Here is a 19,684-nt window from a genome sequence, read left to right as displayed (position 1 = left end):
AGATGGTCAGCCTGGGGGTTCTTTCCTCTACTTCTCCTCATTTTTCATTTATACTCTTGGTGTCTATTAGAAGGTTAGTGAGCACTGCCAACTTCAGTTGCACAAACTAAGCCCCTCTGTTCAGTGGCTTGCTAGCTGCAGCAGTCACAGTTGCTTCCCAGTGATCACAGGCTGTTTCTACTTTAGACTTATTTTAAATCCCAACACTTGCTTCTTTTGTTTCATACAGTGTTTGCCAAGAGATCTTAAAAGTGCTACCTCTTTTTCCATGTGCAACTAGAGTGCCTGTACTTTAACACTTAGGCAGACACTTCAACTGATATAGACTGAGGTGGCTCCCCAGTCAAAACTGCAGCCATTGGATGCAAGGTAGTTCTGCCATTCCAAGTCTGTCTAAGATGAATGGTAGAATTGCAGATGCATATGCCTTAGCCTGGATCTTAGCTGTGATGAAACCTTCTTAACCTTCTGGAGCTCAGACTTTTTTTCTTTACTGAAAATGGAAATCACTTTATTGTATACAGCTAAAGAATTAAATGTGACAAATTATATCAAACGTTAACCAGATGAGTCCAACCAACAGGTGCAGGATAGCTTTGAATGGAGCTCAACATGAAATCATAACGTCAATTAAAATATTATGAATACAGTTCTTAAGTGTAAACTTTGTAGAGGACAATTCCCTGTCCCAGTCTTAAAAGGCTGACACATCTGGCCAACCAGTCCCTTAACCACGGACTATGATTCTCTGCATCCCTCCTAGAAAACAGCATCATTATTCCTCCTATTTTGTCCTTGCATGCAGCAAAATCATCTAAGAAACTACTCACAACATGTGAGATGGCCTGTGGTGTGCATGGTTAGCTAGAGAAGCTGCCTGTCACCCTGTCTTTAAGTTGACCCTCAAAGTAAAACAATAACAATAAGACAATAAACCCCAAAGCAATTCTTATTCTCTCTATTTCAGTATGGACCTCAAGGTGATGAGCATACACACAAGATCCCAATGGAAAAGATCCAAGACCTGGGGCTTCTGATAATACAGCATGATCCAAGCCAGGTATGCCAAGGATGATCATCCTAGATACTGTCCTTGTATGTCATTCATTTTGCTGAAGTTGTAGTGGATCAGTAATCAACTAATTAATTTTGAGATAATATCTTACACTATGATAATATCTTACACTATGGAGCCCTGGCTGGTCTCGAACTCACAAAGATCTGCTTGCCTCTGCTTCCTGAGTATGGGAATCAAAGTCATTCACCACTCAACCCAGCTTCATTTTTGTTTTGGGAGACAGTCTTGCTATGGAGCCATGGCTGGTTAGGTTTTCACTTGGACTTGAATTCCTTGCAAAGCTCCAGCCTTGAACTCCCAAGTGCTAGGATTACAGAGGTGTGCCACCCTGCATGAATAGCACACTCTTTTTAATTAAATGTCACTGATCTTTAAATCATACCTGGGCTTTTCCAGAGAAAGAACTAGTACACGTGTATGTACATGTGGCTCAGATGTCATTTTGTATGTGTCATTCAGAATTTCCCACTTTAGGAATTACTTAAAACACTCAGACCAGAAATCATATTAGTGTGTGTGTATATATGATGATTATCCAACACACAGAGACACATTTGGGGTTGTAGGAAATAACTGTAAAAGCCTTAGAAACAATAGAAAATAGATAGCCATGCCATATTAAAGAATTAAATTAAAAACTGCTACTCCTTTCCCACAAATCTTTTATCTAAGGATCCACCAGTCTTATCCCAATGCTTTTTAGTGAAAGTGTGTCCCAGGATTTAGTAAATTTTCTAGCATACAGTAGGCAATAAATAAAACTATCAAACCAGTCAACAACTAGTTACAATCTGGCTGAAATTTACCAAAAATAAAAATAAAATAAATAAATAAAAAAGAGTACTACATTGCCAAGCAGGTGGCAGGCACAGTAAAAAAAAAGTTCAGGTCAGTAAGTTCATGGTTTTTACTGACCACCACATCCAATATCCCCGTGAGTATGAGGGAGTTGTGGCAACATGGGGTGACATGGACTGTGCGCGCGCGCGTGCACACACACACTCTCACACATCATGTGGGTATGCATGCACGTGTGTGTGTGCATGTACATGAAGAAGCAATGTCTTCTTCAATTGCTCTTCACTTTATCACTGAACATGCTGCTGCTCATTGATTGGCTAGGCTGGATGACCAGCATGCTTGTGATGTGCCTGTCTCTACCTCAACTCCCCATTAGTGCTAGGGTTACAGACATGCAAGCCCATGAGCAGACCTCAGGTAGCCTCTGGGGATCTGAACTCAGGTCCTTAGCATTTTGTGGAAGGCACTTTATCATACACTGAGATATTTAAGCACTACACTCAGCTCTCAAATATTCTAATGCTCTAGGTTATATCATCACTGTGTCTATTCAAAGGTGAAGTCAGTGGGCCCAGGTCCTTCAACAAGGTGTGTGGGGGGTTAGTTACAAGTGTCAGCTCAGGAAACACTCATGTTTGTCTTAATTCTCACACTTCAGTACACTCCTTACAGATCCTTACTAAAGCAAAAGCAAGCATCCAGAACAAAATCCACTGTTAATAGCAAGATCATTGGACAGTGTCCCCCACACCTCTCAGGAATTGCATACCGTTTCTGTTTTGTAGACAGATACTACTGAATATTTCAAGCATCTCAAACAAAAACCAAGGCAGGGCAACCCTACTGCAGCAGACCCCATGACCACACATTCTCCAACTCAATACATCCTTCCAAAGAGCCGCATTTACCCAGAGTCTAGAATATCCTAATAAAGGGAGGCCACAATACAATACTGCATGCTAGACAGAATCCTGGCTACATAGGTAATTACTTGAATACACATTAATTTTACTATCTTTACCCTCTGCTTTATCCAATAACATTATATTTTGTTACAAGCTTGAGACTCAACTGAAACTACAATGCTTCCCAATTTAGCATTTTTTTTGTTTAGATGAACAAAGGATATTTTCAGTTTTCTTGTTTAAGCATTAAAAAAAAATCTGTTTTTTTAAAAGACATACATCTCTGAAATGTGAACTGGTACTCACCTAAACCAGACTTTTTTAAGCGTTTTAAGTGCTGACTTGTTTGTTTTCCAGTGGGAGATTTTTGCCCATGTTTCATTTCTTTATCTGAACTGTCTGCTTCCCCATTTTTAGACTCGGATCCTAAAAAAGGAAATAGTTATTATACCATTATCTTTCTCTCCCTGTCCTTGACAAGAAACATCTAAAATTGTTTTAAGAACCACAGATATAATCTCCTTCTTCTTCTCCTGAGTTAATATACTACCTTAGCCACAATCTGATTCCCCTATTGGATATAAAGAGAAAAGGCCAATAAATCAATCAACCTGGACAAAAAGCAAGAGCAGATGGCCTAATAGCAGAGTTTGACATGCATTCACTGATCAAACAGCTTTTAAATGAAAGAGTTGGATCTTTGTAAAAACACATGAATAAGCTCCAACACTACCATGCCATTTAGAGACGATATCAGACAGAGGGATGAAGGAAGAAGGAAATGGAAGAAAAGGAAGGACCAGACCTTAATCACCAGCATTATACTGAAGCAGGAACAGAAAATGCAAACACTAATCCATAATGAATTCAACAGTTCACAGCTGATAAAGTGACAGGAGGCAAATTAGAAGAGCAGGTCAGGGCTTCACGGAGGTGACAGGGATGTCTGGAGAACACAGACACTCAAAAGGATTCTAGGCTTTGCTGAAAATCAAATTCACACTCGAGAGAAAAACTACTTTCCATGGTGTTGCACACCAGCATGTGATCCAGAACTCAAGTTCAACGTTCAAGAGAAAGCTAATGCAAGGATGGCAAACCCACCAGCATCAGGATCCATCTCTCACACCTACTGACATTAGCAAATTAAATCACTTGATGAAGAGGCTGGTGCCTTTAAAACACGACAATTGGGAAATACTCTACAGTTTTAAATTACTGAGATAGTCAATGATAGGTACACATCTATAATACAGATGCACATTATAGATATATGGACATATGTATAAAACTGAACCTCACATGAAAGTATCTTTTCAATTTAAAAAAAAAAAAAATCAAGCCATCCCTCTCCGTGAGGAAGTCTCCTCCGGGAAGGAACTGGCCAAGCATACAATATTTTAGCTCTTTACCTGAAGGCGAATCCGACTGCTCATCAGACACCTTTAATGGTGTCAAAACAACACGAGGAACAGTCTTGTTCACCATCATTGAGACTCCATTTCTTCTTTTCTGCTGCTGCCTCAAAGCCTATAAAACACGATAATAAAATATAACATAAAAACGTATCCACAGTGATTTCTGGTTATTGAATTACATGATCCACTTGCTCATGACTATCTCCAATCCCACAGAGCCCCTGACTTGTCAGGATTCTTGGTAATCACCTTTGTCCATTTTCCCTCAAAAGCATAAAATTGAGCTTTGGCAAAGGGGTTTAAGCCTGAGGCCATTTTCGGTCTAATTCTGATAACAAAACACCACGGAACGGCTTATTCTACCTTAGCAGTGTGGCTTGAAAGCCGGTGGAACTTGATACTAGGGCTCCCCAGTAAAATAAATGTAAAATAAATGTTTCAAAACCAGGATAAAAATATATGTGTCTGCACTTCTCTCGCAGGTGCTCTGTCTCCTGTGCGCTGCTCAGTCAATCAGTTAACACCGGGTGTCATCAGTATGTACGGCATGTAAGAACTACTGTATTGATGCATTCACTCAGCCGTGGGGAGCGCTGCACAAAATCACCGAACATGGCAGGAATCATTTATTTCTGTGAAGGGAATCAGTCCTAATCTTGGAAAGCTTGCAGCCCTTGGCTTCTGTCTGCTTGACTTTGGCATTAACCTTCAGAACACGAACATGACAGGGTTTGGGCAAATCCAAGAAAAAATAGATAGGAGAATAAATCTCTTCAAAATGGGAATGCTTTGTGTTTCATAAATGAGTCCGCCATAGTGATGATAATATAATAAAAGGCATTTGAAAGTTTTGAAATACAGTTTTATCTAGCGAATCGCTTTATGCAGAAAATTACCTGTAATAAAAAGGGTTTTAAGCACACAAAACAGGAAAAGCCATTAAAAGCTAAAGCCGTAGGAATGCTGAAATTCCTCAAAAGGTTAAAAGGCTGGCCACAGACTGTTCTCAAACCTTTCTGTTCCTGGTTTCTGTGCAATTTCTACTAATTTTACCACGTCTCAGTTATATGATTAATGTGCTTTGACCAACAGTTGTCACAGTCTTCTGAAATACTGCCTTGACTGTATATTTCTTGACTGTCAAAAATAATGTGCTCTTATTTACACAGGGTATAAGCTGTACGTTTCTTTCACTCGTTGACCATAAGATTTAGCAATCACATAGTTACAGAAATGAAAAATTAAACAATATTTAGAGGCAAATTCAGATGAGATTTAAAGCCACATGACAGATGGAAGAGTTGGAGAATTTATTATAAATGATATATTTGCTAGAGATAACACCCTGGGATTCTTATATTTAGGGAGTTTTTGTGAAGTCCCAGGCACTGCTGAGGAACCTGAGATACAAAGACTCATTATGCCGTCCATCTCATCTTAGCCTGCTGTCAATAATACATTTAATGAGGCCACATGTGCTATAAAGTATTTAAGAATTTACTCTTTCTTCAAGCTGTGTATGTAATTGGGCATAAATTGTGTAACATACTTGCATAAATCTTTCTCGTCTTTTATAAAAGAACTCAAAGCACTCTGTAGGTATTAACCTAACAATACAAGAGAATTAGGCAAATCAGTGCTTCCGATTACAGCTGAGGTCTTCTTCACCCACTGTGTAAATCGACACAGGAGAGTAAAGGCAGCCAGTAAATATAGCAATGAATCTCCACGTGTCCAGGTATCGCCAACTTCAATTCCTCCTGGCGAAATATTAGTCTTCTAAAAATACCCTCTCCGTGTGAGCACGTGATGTCAGGGGATTATATTATGGAAAGTGTTGATTAACTATAAAAGAAATTAACTAACTAATGGCCTAGACCTGTACAGAAAGTCAAAGATACCATGCTTCTTTTCTAATACGTGATCAGTAATAATAAAAATACATAAAAATTTTACCTTCAGTTTCTAGAGCTGAGAGGCCTCTACAAGCAAAGATTTAACAATTGGATAGAAACCATGGCAGATGGAATGCAAGAATAAAAACCATGGCTGCTGTGAATTATTATCAGGTAGGATAAAGAAATGCTAACATGGAGTCCATCCAAATGACATTTCATAAACATGTAAGTTTGAATAATACCTTCCAAAACACTATTTTAAAAAGTAATGAAATGCCCCACTGTAGGCAATACAAACTACATACATATTACATAAACAAAATTGTTTCAAGTATATGAGAAGCATACATGGTTCTTTGCTATACCCCTGCAAAACAAGTATTGGGGCTGCAGAGATAGTTCAGTGACTAGGAATATTTGTCATGCAAGTGTAAAGACCTGAGTTTGAATCCTCAACACCCATGTAAAAGCCAGACAAAGTCATACACCATTGTTGTGTGGTAGAGACCTACTGTAAAGGAAAAAAAAAAAAACAGATAACAGAGGAAGATAGAGGAAGACACCTAGCATCCTCCCTTGGCCTTAATATGAATACATACAGGCACATGCCCCTGAAAACACACACACACATAAACACACACACACACACACACACACACACACACACACACACACACACACTATATTTAATTCTAAGCAACACTCAGAGGTCAGAAAACAAAAAAGGGGTCATGTCTGTTTCCTATGGCATCAGATTGTAAAGGGGAGTCCCGATGCCACAAACTACAATGCATCTCTTTAGACTCCATCAGCAGCTGTCCAGAGAAGTCTAACTCTTCCCAGGAAAAAGAGTGTATTTGATGATGGATACTGGGCACCTTACACATACAACATAATGATGGACACTGGATACCTACACATACAACATAATGATGGACACTGGGTACCTACACACACAACATAATGATGGACACTGGGTACCTACACACACAACATAATGATAGACACTGGGTACCTACACACACAACATAATGATAGACACTGGATACCTACACACACAACATAATGATGGACACTGGACACACCCTACACACACAACATAATGATGGACACTGGGTACCTACACACACAACATAATGATGGACACTGGGTACCTACACACACAACATAATGATGGACACTGGGTACCTACACACACAACATAATGATGGACACTGGGTACCTACACACACAACATAATGATGGATACTGGGTACCTACACATACAACATAATGATGGACACTGGACACACCCTATACATACAACATAATGATGGACAGTGGGCACACCCTACACATACAACATAATGATGGACAGTGGGCACACCCTACCCATACAACATAATGATGGACAGTGGGCACACCCTACACATACAACATAATGATGGACACTGGACACCCTACAAGCACAACATAACATTAATAGAAGACAATACAATGCTGTTTCCATTGAGTCATCAGATAACCCAGATGTCTCTAAGGAAGGGTATTTAGACATGCTTCCTGCCTACTAGGCACTTGGACACTTGGTGGCACAGTGTGCCTTTCCTTCATGGAAAAACAGACTGTTCTTTGGTAAAGAGACAGTATATAACTGTCTTCAGTTATGCTCAGGCCAGCAACTCCAACTTCCTGCATGTCAATTCTTCACAGTTCTCTGAAGAGCACTGGAAGTATGGAGAGGGAAGAGGAGAGCAGAGAAAGAGACTGAGCATGGGAGGAATGGAGAGGGAAGATGAAGACACTGAGCATGGGAGGTATGGAGAGAGAAGATGAAGAGACTGAGCATGGGAGGTATGGAGAGGGAAGAGGAAGAGACTGAGCAAGGGTGGTATGGAGAGGGAAGAGGAGAACAGAGGAAGAGACTGAGCATGGGTGGTATGGAGAGGGCAGAGGAGAACAGAGGAAGAGACTGAGCATGGGTGGTATGGAGAGGGCAGAGAAGAGCAGAGGAAGAGACTGAGCACGGGTGGTATGGAGAGGGAAGAGGAGAGCAGAGGAAAAGGCTGAAGTAAGCAAGGGCCCACACACCCCCAGGGAGGCCAGAAGCTGCTTCACCAAATCTAATCCTTGTTCGCTGGTTTCTGTAAGTACTGAGATTAAACCCAGGGCCTTGCACACTCTATGCAAGCACTCTAACACTGAGCCACATTTCAGTCTTCTGTAAATTATATTTTGATACAAAGTGTGACCGCATTTCCCAGTCTGGCCTCGGACCTGCAATCCTCCTGCTAACCGTGTCTGACTCAAATCTAATTTTTTAGGTCCGTTTTTCTGTTTATAAATAATGTGTTAAAACAAGGTAACTCCAGACCACAGGCAACCTGAGGTCAGCAAAATGTGCCATCTGCTAAGTACACCATGAACTTATCTGTACACCAGGGGACGATGAACACAGCCAGACTCCTTCCACTGAGGCCTCTGGGTTTTTGGTGGTTCTCTTTCAAATCAGGAGTGCTTTTTTCATAGTACATGTCCCTTGGAATTTTGGTATATATATATATATATATATATATATATATATATATATATATATATATATATATACCAAAGATATAAGATATAATAGATATAATATCTTATAAAGATATAATAGAATTTATTTTCCTTAAAATGAATTTTCCTTAACTTTAAAAATACATCTATGTGACAAGTTAAGGAAAAGAGATCAGGAAAACTTGTTTTGATACCTATGGGGTTGTGTGCATACAAGGGTGCCTTAAAAGAAGGAAAATGCTTTTCCATTGTGACATCGTGGAAACACTGTTTTGTTCTCCACTAGGCCAGTGGTGGCCCTAGTGGTTCATCTACACTAAGGTCCTAACTTCAGCATTAGCTACTTGGTCTTACTACTTTAGTCTACATCCAGTTTAGGGGTACAGTACCACTGAGGTACCTCTACTTATCAGGCTACTCTCTGTTTTGTAATGCCAACAGAATGCTTTATTGAACAACTCTACATCCAATCTTTTTAAACCCAGAAGGAAGCAAACCTAGAATCTAAATAAATAAGCAGATGGGAAGTCTAGAACACTCTGAAATGAATAAATGTCCCCTCTGGCTGGCCATAAGCACCAAGTTCTACAGTTGGTTATCAATGCCAATGATAGGAAGTGCCAGTGGCTTGAATGCCAACTGACCCCAGTGGCATTTGAACACTTGGTCAACATCTGGTGACACTTTTTGGGGAGGCTTAGGTGGTGCAGCCTTGCTCGAGGAAGCGTGTCACTGCGGGCCTCACAGTGTGTCTAGGTGACTTTCTTTACTTCATGCTTTTGGTTCAAGATGTGAGTTCTCAGGCTGAAGAGATGCTATTTTATCAGGAGTCCCAGGTTCAATTCCCAGGGTGCACATGGTGGCTCACAGCCATCTGGAATTCCAATTACAGGTATCTGATGCCTTCTTCTGGACTCCAGGGGTGCTAGGCATACAACTGGTGCACACACATGCACACAGGCAAAACATTCATATGCATAAATATCCAATTAAATTAAATAAAAATGTCTCTGAACAAAGTAACTATAACTCCACACTCACTTCTGGTTAGCAATGTCTTTCTGTGAAAGGGAAAGGAAATTGCCAGCTGAATATGCTTTCTCTACAGAAATGTACAGTGTGATTTTTCTTATAAAACGACAGAAAAAAACTTTTAGATAAACATTTCATTTGAGACAGAAAGCTTTCCAGATAATGCTCTAAAAGAAAACAAAGAATGAAGGAAAGTCATCCTCACATCTACTCTAATGGGAATAAATAAACTGAAGTTCAGTACCAGAAGCTTTTGTGTTGACTTGGCACTTTAAACAAAAAGTGTTCACTGTACTTTAATAGAGAAACAACACCAACAATGTAACTTAAGAATGTGCAGAACGCAGTTAGCCCCCTTATTGAAAATCTGAAAATATCAGAGGCAATGACTGCTAACACTAAAATAACTGGAAGTGCACACATGGGGACCAGCTGTCTGTGTCAGGCACCAGCAGCAAGCATTGTGACTGGTGACAGGAAAGTACCACCACCACCACCAAATAGCAAAGTACCAAGACTGCATCTGCTCTACCATAGCACAAGGATGAAGGATCTGCAACTTCCACCATCCTAGGAAAACTGGAGGAAATCAATTCAACAGAGGCGACACGTGGTTACCGTCACTACCACACTATTGCCAGAGCACAATACATCCTTCTTTTCATCCTTCCTATTATTTTATTCTGCTGGTTAAGACTCCAAAAGATAATCTTGCTTTGCTTCTTGGAAATTTCAAAAATCTAATCATTCCCCATTGTCTAAGGATCTTAAGAAGTCAAGAGCAGAGCAGAAAGCAGACAGGGAAAAAGGTAATAGCGGACGATTCTGAGAGTGCATACATGAAAAAACAACAACAACAAAATTGCAAGAAAATAAAACGTTATCCATGCACTTATGCTCATCACGCTAACCAACCCCATGATGATTTGAAGGTAAAAGGAATTCAGGTATTTTGGAGCAATAAAAATATTCTATCCAATAGCCAAGGCACTACAGGTTCTACACAGTCCAGCCTACAATGACATTGTGGTCAGCAGCTTTGAGGTCAAAGAACTTGCTTGTTATAGTGTCATCCTATATTAAAGGGTGAGCAGCTTAGACCTGTGATGCTGTGTCTGGCTTTGCTTGCAAGAGTTTTGTTTTCCTGTTTTAGTCATTGTTTTTATTTATTTGTGATGTGAAGACTCCTGTGTTCTTAGGAATTTGTTTTCACCTTCTTCTTTCTATTGCAGCTCAATTGAATCAGAACACACACACTTTAAGAAGAAGTTTATTAAGCAAAGCAAAATAAAAGTGCACTCATACACCCAGAGAGATATGGGAGCATGCTGACCCCAAAGAACACTAGCAGCATATTGGGTTGTGTAGTGTGGCACATTTTTTTTTAAGTTTGTATAAATATTTATGAAGTGGGTTGACATTCATAAGGATAAGGTGATCTTCTATCCCCAGTTATGGTAGATCAGATTCTCTATTTTAGGGCATTTCATCCCATTATCCTTTTGAAAGCCTACAAGAAGACCTAAATCATAATGTAAATGACATTATAATGAAGCTGGGGTCCTCTGAGGATTCAGCCTGTTCTTTGGTGCATATGTGTGCTGATGGAGAAAGTCCCCTGGCACCTGGGTTTCTCATAAAGCTGGGGAAAAAACTAACTGCAGCTTCAGAGATGTTTAACCACAGGAGGGCAAGAATGAGAATTATTTTTCATGAATTTTTAGTGGCTAATGTAACTGAGAGTGGGCCATCACTACGTGTACTGAACACAAGCAGTCTGTTTTTGGGAATGGTATTCCGAGTGACCCCCCTGTGTTACCCTCCTAATGTCATACAAAAACTTAAGTATGTTTATTTCCATAAATAGTTTCAAAACAGTATATGCTCAATAATATACCATATGCTGATAGGAGATATTGATGATGAGGATAGAATCTGAAACTGCAATTTTAGATTGAAGTGTTGTCTCTGACAGTTATTGGCTTGATGGTCTTGAACAACTTCGGTTAATTCACTGGACCTTGGTTTATTTGAAAAATAGGCCTATGGCTGGGGATAGTGATACACATAGGATGTGGGAGCAGGAGAATGGGGATTTCAAGGCCTTTCTTAGCTACATGCTAAGTTCAAGGCTAGCTTGGGCTACATGAGACCTTCTCTCAAACAGCAATAAAAAAATAAAAACAGGCACATGAGTGCTTGCACACTTCAAAGGGTGAGTAATAATGTAAATATCAGTTCGTGTAATAATCACCAAAGTGATTCAGCTGTCTTACATGCTATGATTATGATTTGTGATTGTATACAAATACATGGGACATATAATTCACATACATGAAAACATGTTCAGACATATATGTACATGTTTATATGGTAGATATAGATAAAAATTCTATCTGGTTATAATCTTTCAACTGTCCAAAGCAAATGACAGGTGCATATTGTCTGGGGTTACAAGGTAAGAGCCATATGTTTAGTCAAGTTTTAAATGCTGTCTTAAGGCATTAAGCAGTTACAGGGATCTCAGTAAAATTCTGCCCAGGGAGCTTTTCTTTTGAATGTTATTTACAATATAAATTAGTGATTAATGGAACATTAGCATATCCGACCTATATTGAGCCACATCTACTTGGCTGCTAATTTGTTACTTGATTCTAAGATAGAAGTTCTAAGAAAGGAATAAATGACTCTTTCTCATAACTGAGAAACTCACAGGACACGCTTCTAAAGACAAACTTCAAACTGTAAGCAAGTTGTGCTTCTCATGAGCACATGATCTACTACGAAAGAAAATAAAAAGGGAGAAATCAAGAGTCACCAACAACACTGCTAACTCAAAGTTGTACAATATTAATAATTGTTTAGAATTCAAGTGATACGAAGCTGAAATAATGAAAGTGAGAGAAAAATGACACGAACATCCATCACAGAGATGTGAATGTTCTCTTCCCATTCATACCCAGCACTATTCACAGTCTGCACATCCTCTAGGCCACACACTTTGGATGCACACGTTTCATTTATGATCCAATTTATGTTTCTTAAATGCCACAGCCACAAGTGTCCAATTCTGTACTCTTTGTTTTGTGCTGTTTAGTATTTTATTGCCTACATCCTATTTCCTATTTGCTGCTTGAGTGGGCATCTGCTTGGGCTTGCCTACCTACTCTATTCTTTATTTCACAAATTAAAAAGGGATATCAATGCTGATCGCAGCTTTGCTCTGTAGCATCTAAAAAACGTTTCATAAAATTCATGATATGAATGGCAAGTTACCAAAGAAGATTAGCCCTCTGCAGGAAAAACACTGTCAGTACCTTAAATATGGACGGGAGAACCATCATTTCAGTAATTAATACAGAATAGAAAAGTAACATAACTCAATACTAAAATGCTCAATTTCCTTCCTGAATTTCCTTCTTTGAGGCAGAGATGGTGGGTAGAAGCATCCCAAATCTACAAGTGAATGTTAGCTGCTATGGCAAGCCCCAGGTGTAATACCAGCAGAAGTAATAGGACTGCTGAAAGTTGAAGACCAGCCTGGTATTAACAGGGAGATGTGATCTCAACTAAGGAAACAACCACAGTGGGGAGGGTAGGAAGATGAGGAAAAGGAGGAAGAAGCTACAAGAGCATCAAGGAGCAACTTGGCTGTTGGGAACTTTGCTCAAGCTGCTTTGGAAAATATCGTTTCTCCTTTCCTAGTTATAAACACATTGCAGGAACTGGAACCCTGTTCCCGACTTCCATCAAACACAGGGCAGACAGAGTTGCAGGATGAAGCTTACTCATTTAGTGTAATCATTACTCCACAGCCCATCTAACCATAGGACCTTTCTTTCTCCTGTGTTTCAGGACCTGGTGGTGTGGTGACAGCAGTTGACACTCACCCCACCATCAAAGCATGAGGCCACACAGGTCAAGGCCAACAAGGTCAGGTAGCTTCTGTGATACACAGATGAAGTTCCATTCAGTATCGAACAATAATCATTACTGTGGCAACGGCTAGATAAACAGGATGATCATAAACAGAAATATAATTTCCAAATTATATAACACAATTATGATCCCAACTGGATTTACTATGAATCACACATACACACACACACACACACACACACACACACACACACACACACACACACGTTCTTACATGACTCCAGGCATATTTCCTATTCTGTCTTACATCAGAGTTCTTAGTCCAATCAACACCTAATTTTCACTATATAGTGAAATTATTATACTAAATATTACAGAAACAGCCAAATCCAGAGTTTGATTTGTCACTGTTTGATTTCAGGATCCTGGTTACCTTATTTGGTCCGCACCACCCCCCGTAACCTTGCATAGGCAGAACTTAAGGGCTGAGTGCAGAAGGCAGCCTCTTACCTGTTTCAGAGCCTTTTTGGTGTGCTGCTGGAAGGAAGACACCAGTTTGCTTTGCACTGCTGTGTTCGTAAGGCTGCAGTCTCGAGTGGAAGGTACTTCATCCGTTACCTGCTTCGTACACACTAGAAGCAGAGAGAGATAATGATATTACTAATTTGAATTCCTTTTTTTATACCCACTGTAATTAACTCACTTGGAGCTTTCTCTAGCTGAAAATGGATACTTAAAATACAGCAAAATAGCACAGTACAAGGAGACATATCTGGATTCAAAGAGGAGGGATCATTTAGTAACTGCGGCCACAGTTCCACTCAACTGTTCTAGAGGGCTGAGCTTTCATTCCCACGGGCGATTGTGTCTGCCTTAGAGCAAGCATATGACATACAAACAGCCATGTACCTGCCTTACAATTCAGGGGTCAATGGACACTACATCTATCTGCATATGTAGATCCTACATTGGAACCATCTGAGTGAGTGAAATTGTTTTAAACAAACTCAGATCCACAGACTAAAACTCTGATTCGTCTTCCCACTAGCCAGCCCCTGGAGAATCCATGGAGTCCCAGACTGTGTTTTTCTTCCTATGGGATAAGATCCATGGTGCTTGCTATCAATTCAGTTTACCCTCTACAGATAACAATGAGTTCTGCCCATTTTTCTGTCAGGTTTGGGCTTTCTTTTAGCCTACCCCACACAGGAAATTTTCTCCATAAACACTGCTATTGACAAATGCTGTCCTGAAGTGGGTGACTGCAGAGCATACAGAGTCTACTGCTCTGTGAACCATTTGCTGTGAAGCTCTTCCTCGGCCATCCTCCAGCGAGGAGGCTCTGGGCAGGCGCACAGGGAAAGACCCTGCTCTCCATGCATTGGAGGAAGGGGAGAGAGTCACAGGAGCAAAGTGAGGAAGTGCAGGGTAAGTGGCAGAATGGAGGCATATGTCAAAGGCAGGAGGCAAGAGGAAGTTTCATGGAAGAAAATAACCCGAGAACATATTGTCAAAGCTCAAAACAAGACATTTTAAGGGCACTGGGTAAAGAGAAGTCAGGACTGTTTTCCAAGTGATGGCAACTTGGGGGAGGAGGTTCTGAACAGACTTTTAAAGAAAACTATAGAATAAAGACTGTTTAGTTATCAATAACCAGCACATGCCCTCAAGAAAAGAAAAAATAGCTATTTTAGTCCAAAATGGATACACTCTTTACATAAGATTTGCTTTTGAAAGACTAGCATATCCCACCTAGAAATGAACATGTAATTAATTAAAAAGTTTTGTTGAAATCAGAGTTAATTGAGTTTTGTTTTAATACAGAAGGTAATTAGGAAGCCAAAATGAACATATTTAGCAAAAAATGTTAATTACTGCTAATTATTTTTCGAGAAACTTTACATATGGGATCTCAGTTAGTTCTTAGAGTTTATTTGTTATAAGAAAAATGAGTCATTTCCATATAGGGCAGAGAGAAAACTAGAGCTCAGAAAGGCTCGGAAAGTCACATACTCTTACAGAAAATGAGATCATACCTGGGATCCCAGGCTAGCCCAGTCCCATAGCTCACTGTTTTCTACCAAAAGTACTGTCCCTCAAAGTGAAGATCTGATGGTAAAAATTCCACATTTTAAGAATTAGAATTTAGCTGCATGATGTTGGATGTACTAAGTGGAAAGTGAATAGGGCTTAGAGGATTAGGTTGTTCAGTGGGAGGGTAACAGAACCAGGAAGTACTATAGTAAACACATTTTGGCATCTGCTTCTGGAAAGATGGCTCACTGATTAAGAGGGCTTTTTGCTCTTCTAAAGCACACAGGCTTGGTTCCCAGCACCTGTGTGGGTTGGAAAATAACTGCCTATAATTCCAATTCCATGGGGTATGATGGCCCTTTCTGAACTCTGCAGGCAAGTGTTCACACATGTTCATCAACACACACACACACACACACACACACACACAAAGATACACACATACACACAGATATACACACATGCAGATAAATAAAAATAAAATCTTTAAAACAAAGATTTGGATATACATGTAAAGACAGAAGTCTTTGAATTAAAGATCAGATGGCTTTTTTTCTGCTTGATATAGTAGGACAGTTTTCACAAAGACAACCTAGATGTTCTAGTAAAGACCCCCTTTATAACATGTCTTGAGTAAACACTGGGGACCAGAGGACCAGGCTTCTTTCCTTGAAATGACTACTGCACTGGTCTGGTTGCTGACACTTCAACAAAGCTTCTTTACCAATAAATACCCACCAGATCACACTCCAAAGATAGACCTATCTGTCCACCAATTTTACAGATGCTGCTCTTAATATTCTGAACTCTCTATAATGTGTGACCAGCCAAGGAGGTGACAGAAAGGTGGCAGACAGGATATATCATCCTAGTTGGACCAACTAACAGCAATGGACATAATAAAAGTCCAGCTAAAAGTAAAGTAGGCATTAGCAAATATGCTTTATGACTTCTACATTCTTGGTGGCGCCTCTACTCAGGAAACTGAAAATTTACTGACCAGGTTAATGGAGAACCAAATGAAGTCCACAGGTAATGAGAAACTCACAGAAGATATGAAATTGCTTTAGCGCATTGAACATGTAAATTCAAATTTACTATCAATTTATTTAAGAAACACTTTTAATGGTACATCTTTTTTTAAATAAAAACTTTAAAGGTTTTCTTGTTTTACTTTGTTTATATGTGTTTGAGTGAAGGCATGTCTCAGGCCTTGTGTGGAGGTCACAGAACGACTTGCAGGAGCCAATTCTCTCCTACCATGTGGGCCTCAGAAATCAAACCCAGGTTCTCAGACTTGTTAATAGGTGTCTTTAGTGGCTGAGCCATCTCGCTGGCTCAGAATCATCAATCTTCCAAATGTAAACTTCAGTGCAGCGTGATCAAACAATAACAAGTTCTGACTGAACGCTCCCAAACCTTTGTGCCCTTTTCATTATCCAACTGCTGTGAGAGCAGGGTGCACCTGTGTGTTCTTCCGGACGAGAACAGCTGTGGCTCTTACCATCCTGCCTCTTGCCCTCTGACCTAGGACACCCCCTTTATCAGGAAATCTACTTTAGTGTCAACACGTATGTTTTAGCTGTTATTGTCCTGTGTTCATTTGTAGTTATTCACAGCCATGTACCAAGAGTATGTTCAATTCAGAGCTCAAAATGAAGGAGGTTGGGGGTGGAGAGATCAGGCCCGAGGAATACCATAAAGTGCATTCTCAGGCTAGGCCTTCCCTGACGCCGCATTATTAGCCTTCTCTTTGCCCTTCCTTCAAAATTCAATGCAGTACCACCAATAACACCATGTTTCAGCTACTGTTCCCTTCATATCTCCAACTGATCTTGACATGATTCTCTGGATCAAAATGGTTTTCTCTAAATATTTGCTTCTGATTAAAAAAAATACACTATTAAGGGGAAAAGAAGTGCACTCAACAATAAAATCTATAAATGATTGTGCCTTGGCATTGGGTATGGATGTGTTCATCTCTAGACCCCAAGCGATGGCTTATAATGGACATATTTAGTTTAAAGCATGGACAAATGTAAACAAATGGACATCTGAGATAATTCATTCATTATTTTGCCAAACATATGACAGAAGGGTAGCAGAATGGGAAATACCCATCCACTGAGGAAATGGATTATGCAGATTCATATTTTGACAGAACACAAGGCTTTCTTTCACCCTTTTATACTTATTTTGCAGCTGTCATAGGAATAGATGTGATAAATAAATAACTGGAGGTCTGAGTATTCATCTAAGAGGCAGAGCTTGGTTTATGAAAGGCAAACTGCAGATAAGTTAATGTCAGAGGAGAGATCAAGGGAAATTCCCTGTAAGTGAAGTTACAACAGGAGCCAGGAAATCGGACAACGGGGACAGATGATTTATCCAATAAATATCAAACCTTGACATGAGGCTTAGAACCTGTTATCTTCTTGGCATTTAAGACAGAATGGGAGCTGGGATTTTTCCTTTCTTTTAAACTACGTTAATGTGATCACAGAATTAATGACAGGTCTTTGCATGTCAGAAAGGCATGGAATTTTATAAAAAGATAGCCTGCCCTTCTCACAGATGCCATAGACGAATACACAGAGAAAAAGGAAACAAAAACAAGGATGTGCACTTTCGCTGGCCAAGTTGGTGTTCAGTATTTCTTAAAAGGTACAGAGATACCTTTGCATCCTACATTTTGCCTGTCTCCCCAAATAAGGCAAACTGAAAGCATAGTTTAATCTTCTAGTTTCAAACTTGCCTCTCGGCTATCACTTTACACACAAGCTACTTACTCAAAAGGGCTGAGGGCAAAGGTTATAGGCAGCCATGAAGTCTTCTTAACAACCAGAGACAAGGTGGGAGTGTCGCAGCCAACTGTGTCTCTTTTTCTAGGTGTCTCCAAGTTGTCCTCTGGCCTCTTTTTCATTCCATTGACCTTGAACATGCTATTGCAATAGTTGATGCCATACAACCTGCATATGTTTAAAGTTGAGTGGTCCCGTGAAGATCCCCTTCTAATCCACCTGTTAGCTCACTAACAGAAGAACAAATGCCCCACAAATCCAGCTTTGATCTTCAACTCAAGACACAAATGAGGGAGGAATCAGAAAGTAGACTCTATCGATCTGCACTTATTTCTGGTCTCACGTTGCACTGGCTTCTACAACTCCCACCACATCTGAGGTAGCCAAGGAGGGCATTTAATGATTCTGGAGCACAAGCCCCTGCTGTTTGTGGCACTTACTCTCACTGTGTCGTTCCCAAGGAGTCTTCCCCCATCACTCAGCCTTGTGAACTGATCTCAGAAGATCCAACTTGAATAGCTTCTCCAAAAGCTCCCCTAACTGCCTCTGCAGAAGCCGTGCTTCTTCCTATGTACATCCTTGGAAGAAGTCAGTGGATACAGTCCTGACTGTCTCTGCAGTGATGGGATGTACTCTTGCCACAGCACCCATGGGCTCAGCAACTCAGGACTTACTTATGTGCAAAGACAAGCTATTCTATGTTCATTACCTTTGAATTTTGAATCTGACTTTCATTAAATTCATTTAAAGTATCTATCATTGCAGTTAACTTTTCATTACTGCTTATATCAAGAGATTAAGGAAGAGGAGAAAAACACAGGTAGTTTTTAATTATAGAAAAGCATTTATAAAAGTTTTTAAAATTGGGGGAGAAAGCAACCTTTTGAAAAATTTATATATATATATATATATATATATATATATATATATATATATATATATATGTATGTATCCTAAAGTCAATTAACAGAACATTCCTCACAAATGAGTTGGCAGTTGCAGGGACCGGTGCTAAGCATAGATGTATTTTTTCTGTACCACCCTTACTTGTTCCCCTGCTTTAAGAGAAAAGCCACAATTTTATGGTTTTTGCATAAGGAAATAAAAACAAAATTTCAAAGTCAAAGCTAAAAATCATTAAGCTACATAAAATGGCAGAAGCAGTGTGGGCACAAACCATAGTGCATGCCAGGGCCTGGACCATATTCAGTCACTTCCATACAGGCTTTTCATTCTGTTCCCACTGTGCGTCCCACTAAGCCACCCCCATAAGCAATAGCGATTTGAGAGATCTCTACTTTAA

The 19,684-nt window shown here is 39.8% G+C and overlaps 1 protein-coding gene across 1 annotated transcript in view; it reads right to left on the bottom strand.

The window, feature by feature from the left end:
• Positions 1–19,684, bottom strand: part of Asxl3 (ASXL transcriptional regulator 3) — a 105,718-nt gene that overhangs the window by 70,943 nt on the left and 15,091 nt on the right. Inside the window, exons 3-5 of the mRNA XM_059246469.1 lie at positions 14,057–14,178; positions 4,197–4,314; positions 3,091–3,210 (exon numbers count right to left, since the gene is read on the bottom strand). Coding sequence (XP_059102452.1) covers positions 3,091–3,210; positions 4,197–4,314; positions 14,057–14,178 — 360 coding nt within the window. The remainder of the gene's footprint in view (positions 1–3,090; positions 3,211–4,196; positions 4,315–14,056; positions 14,179–19,684) is intronic.

This window comes from Peromyscus eremicus, chromosome 19, assembly GCF_949786415.1.
Source record: "Peromyscus eremicus chromosome 19, PerEre_H2_v1, whole genome shotgun sequence".
NCBI classification, from domain to species: Eukaryota; Metazoa; Chordata; class Mammalia; order Rodentia; family Cricetidae; genus Peromyscus; species Peromyscus eremicus.
Note: the sequence above shows the minus strand (reverse complement) of the source record. Positions and strands in the feature narration are given on the sequence as shown.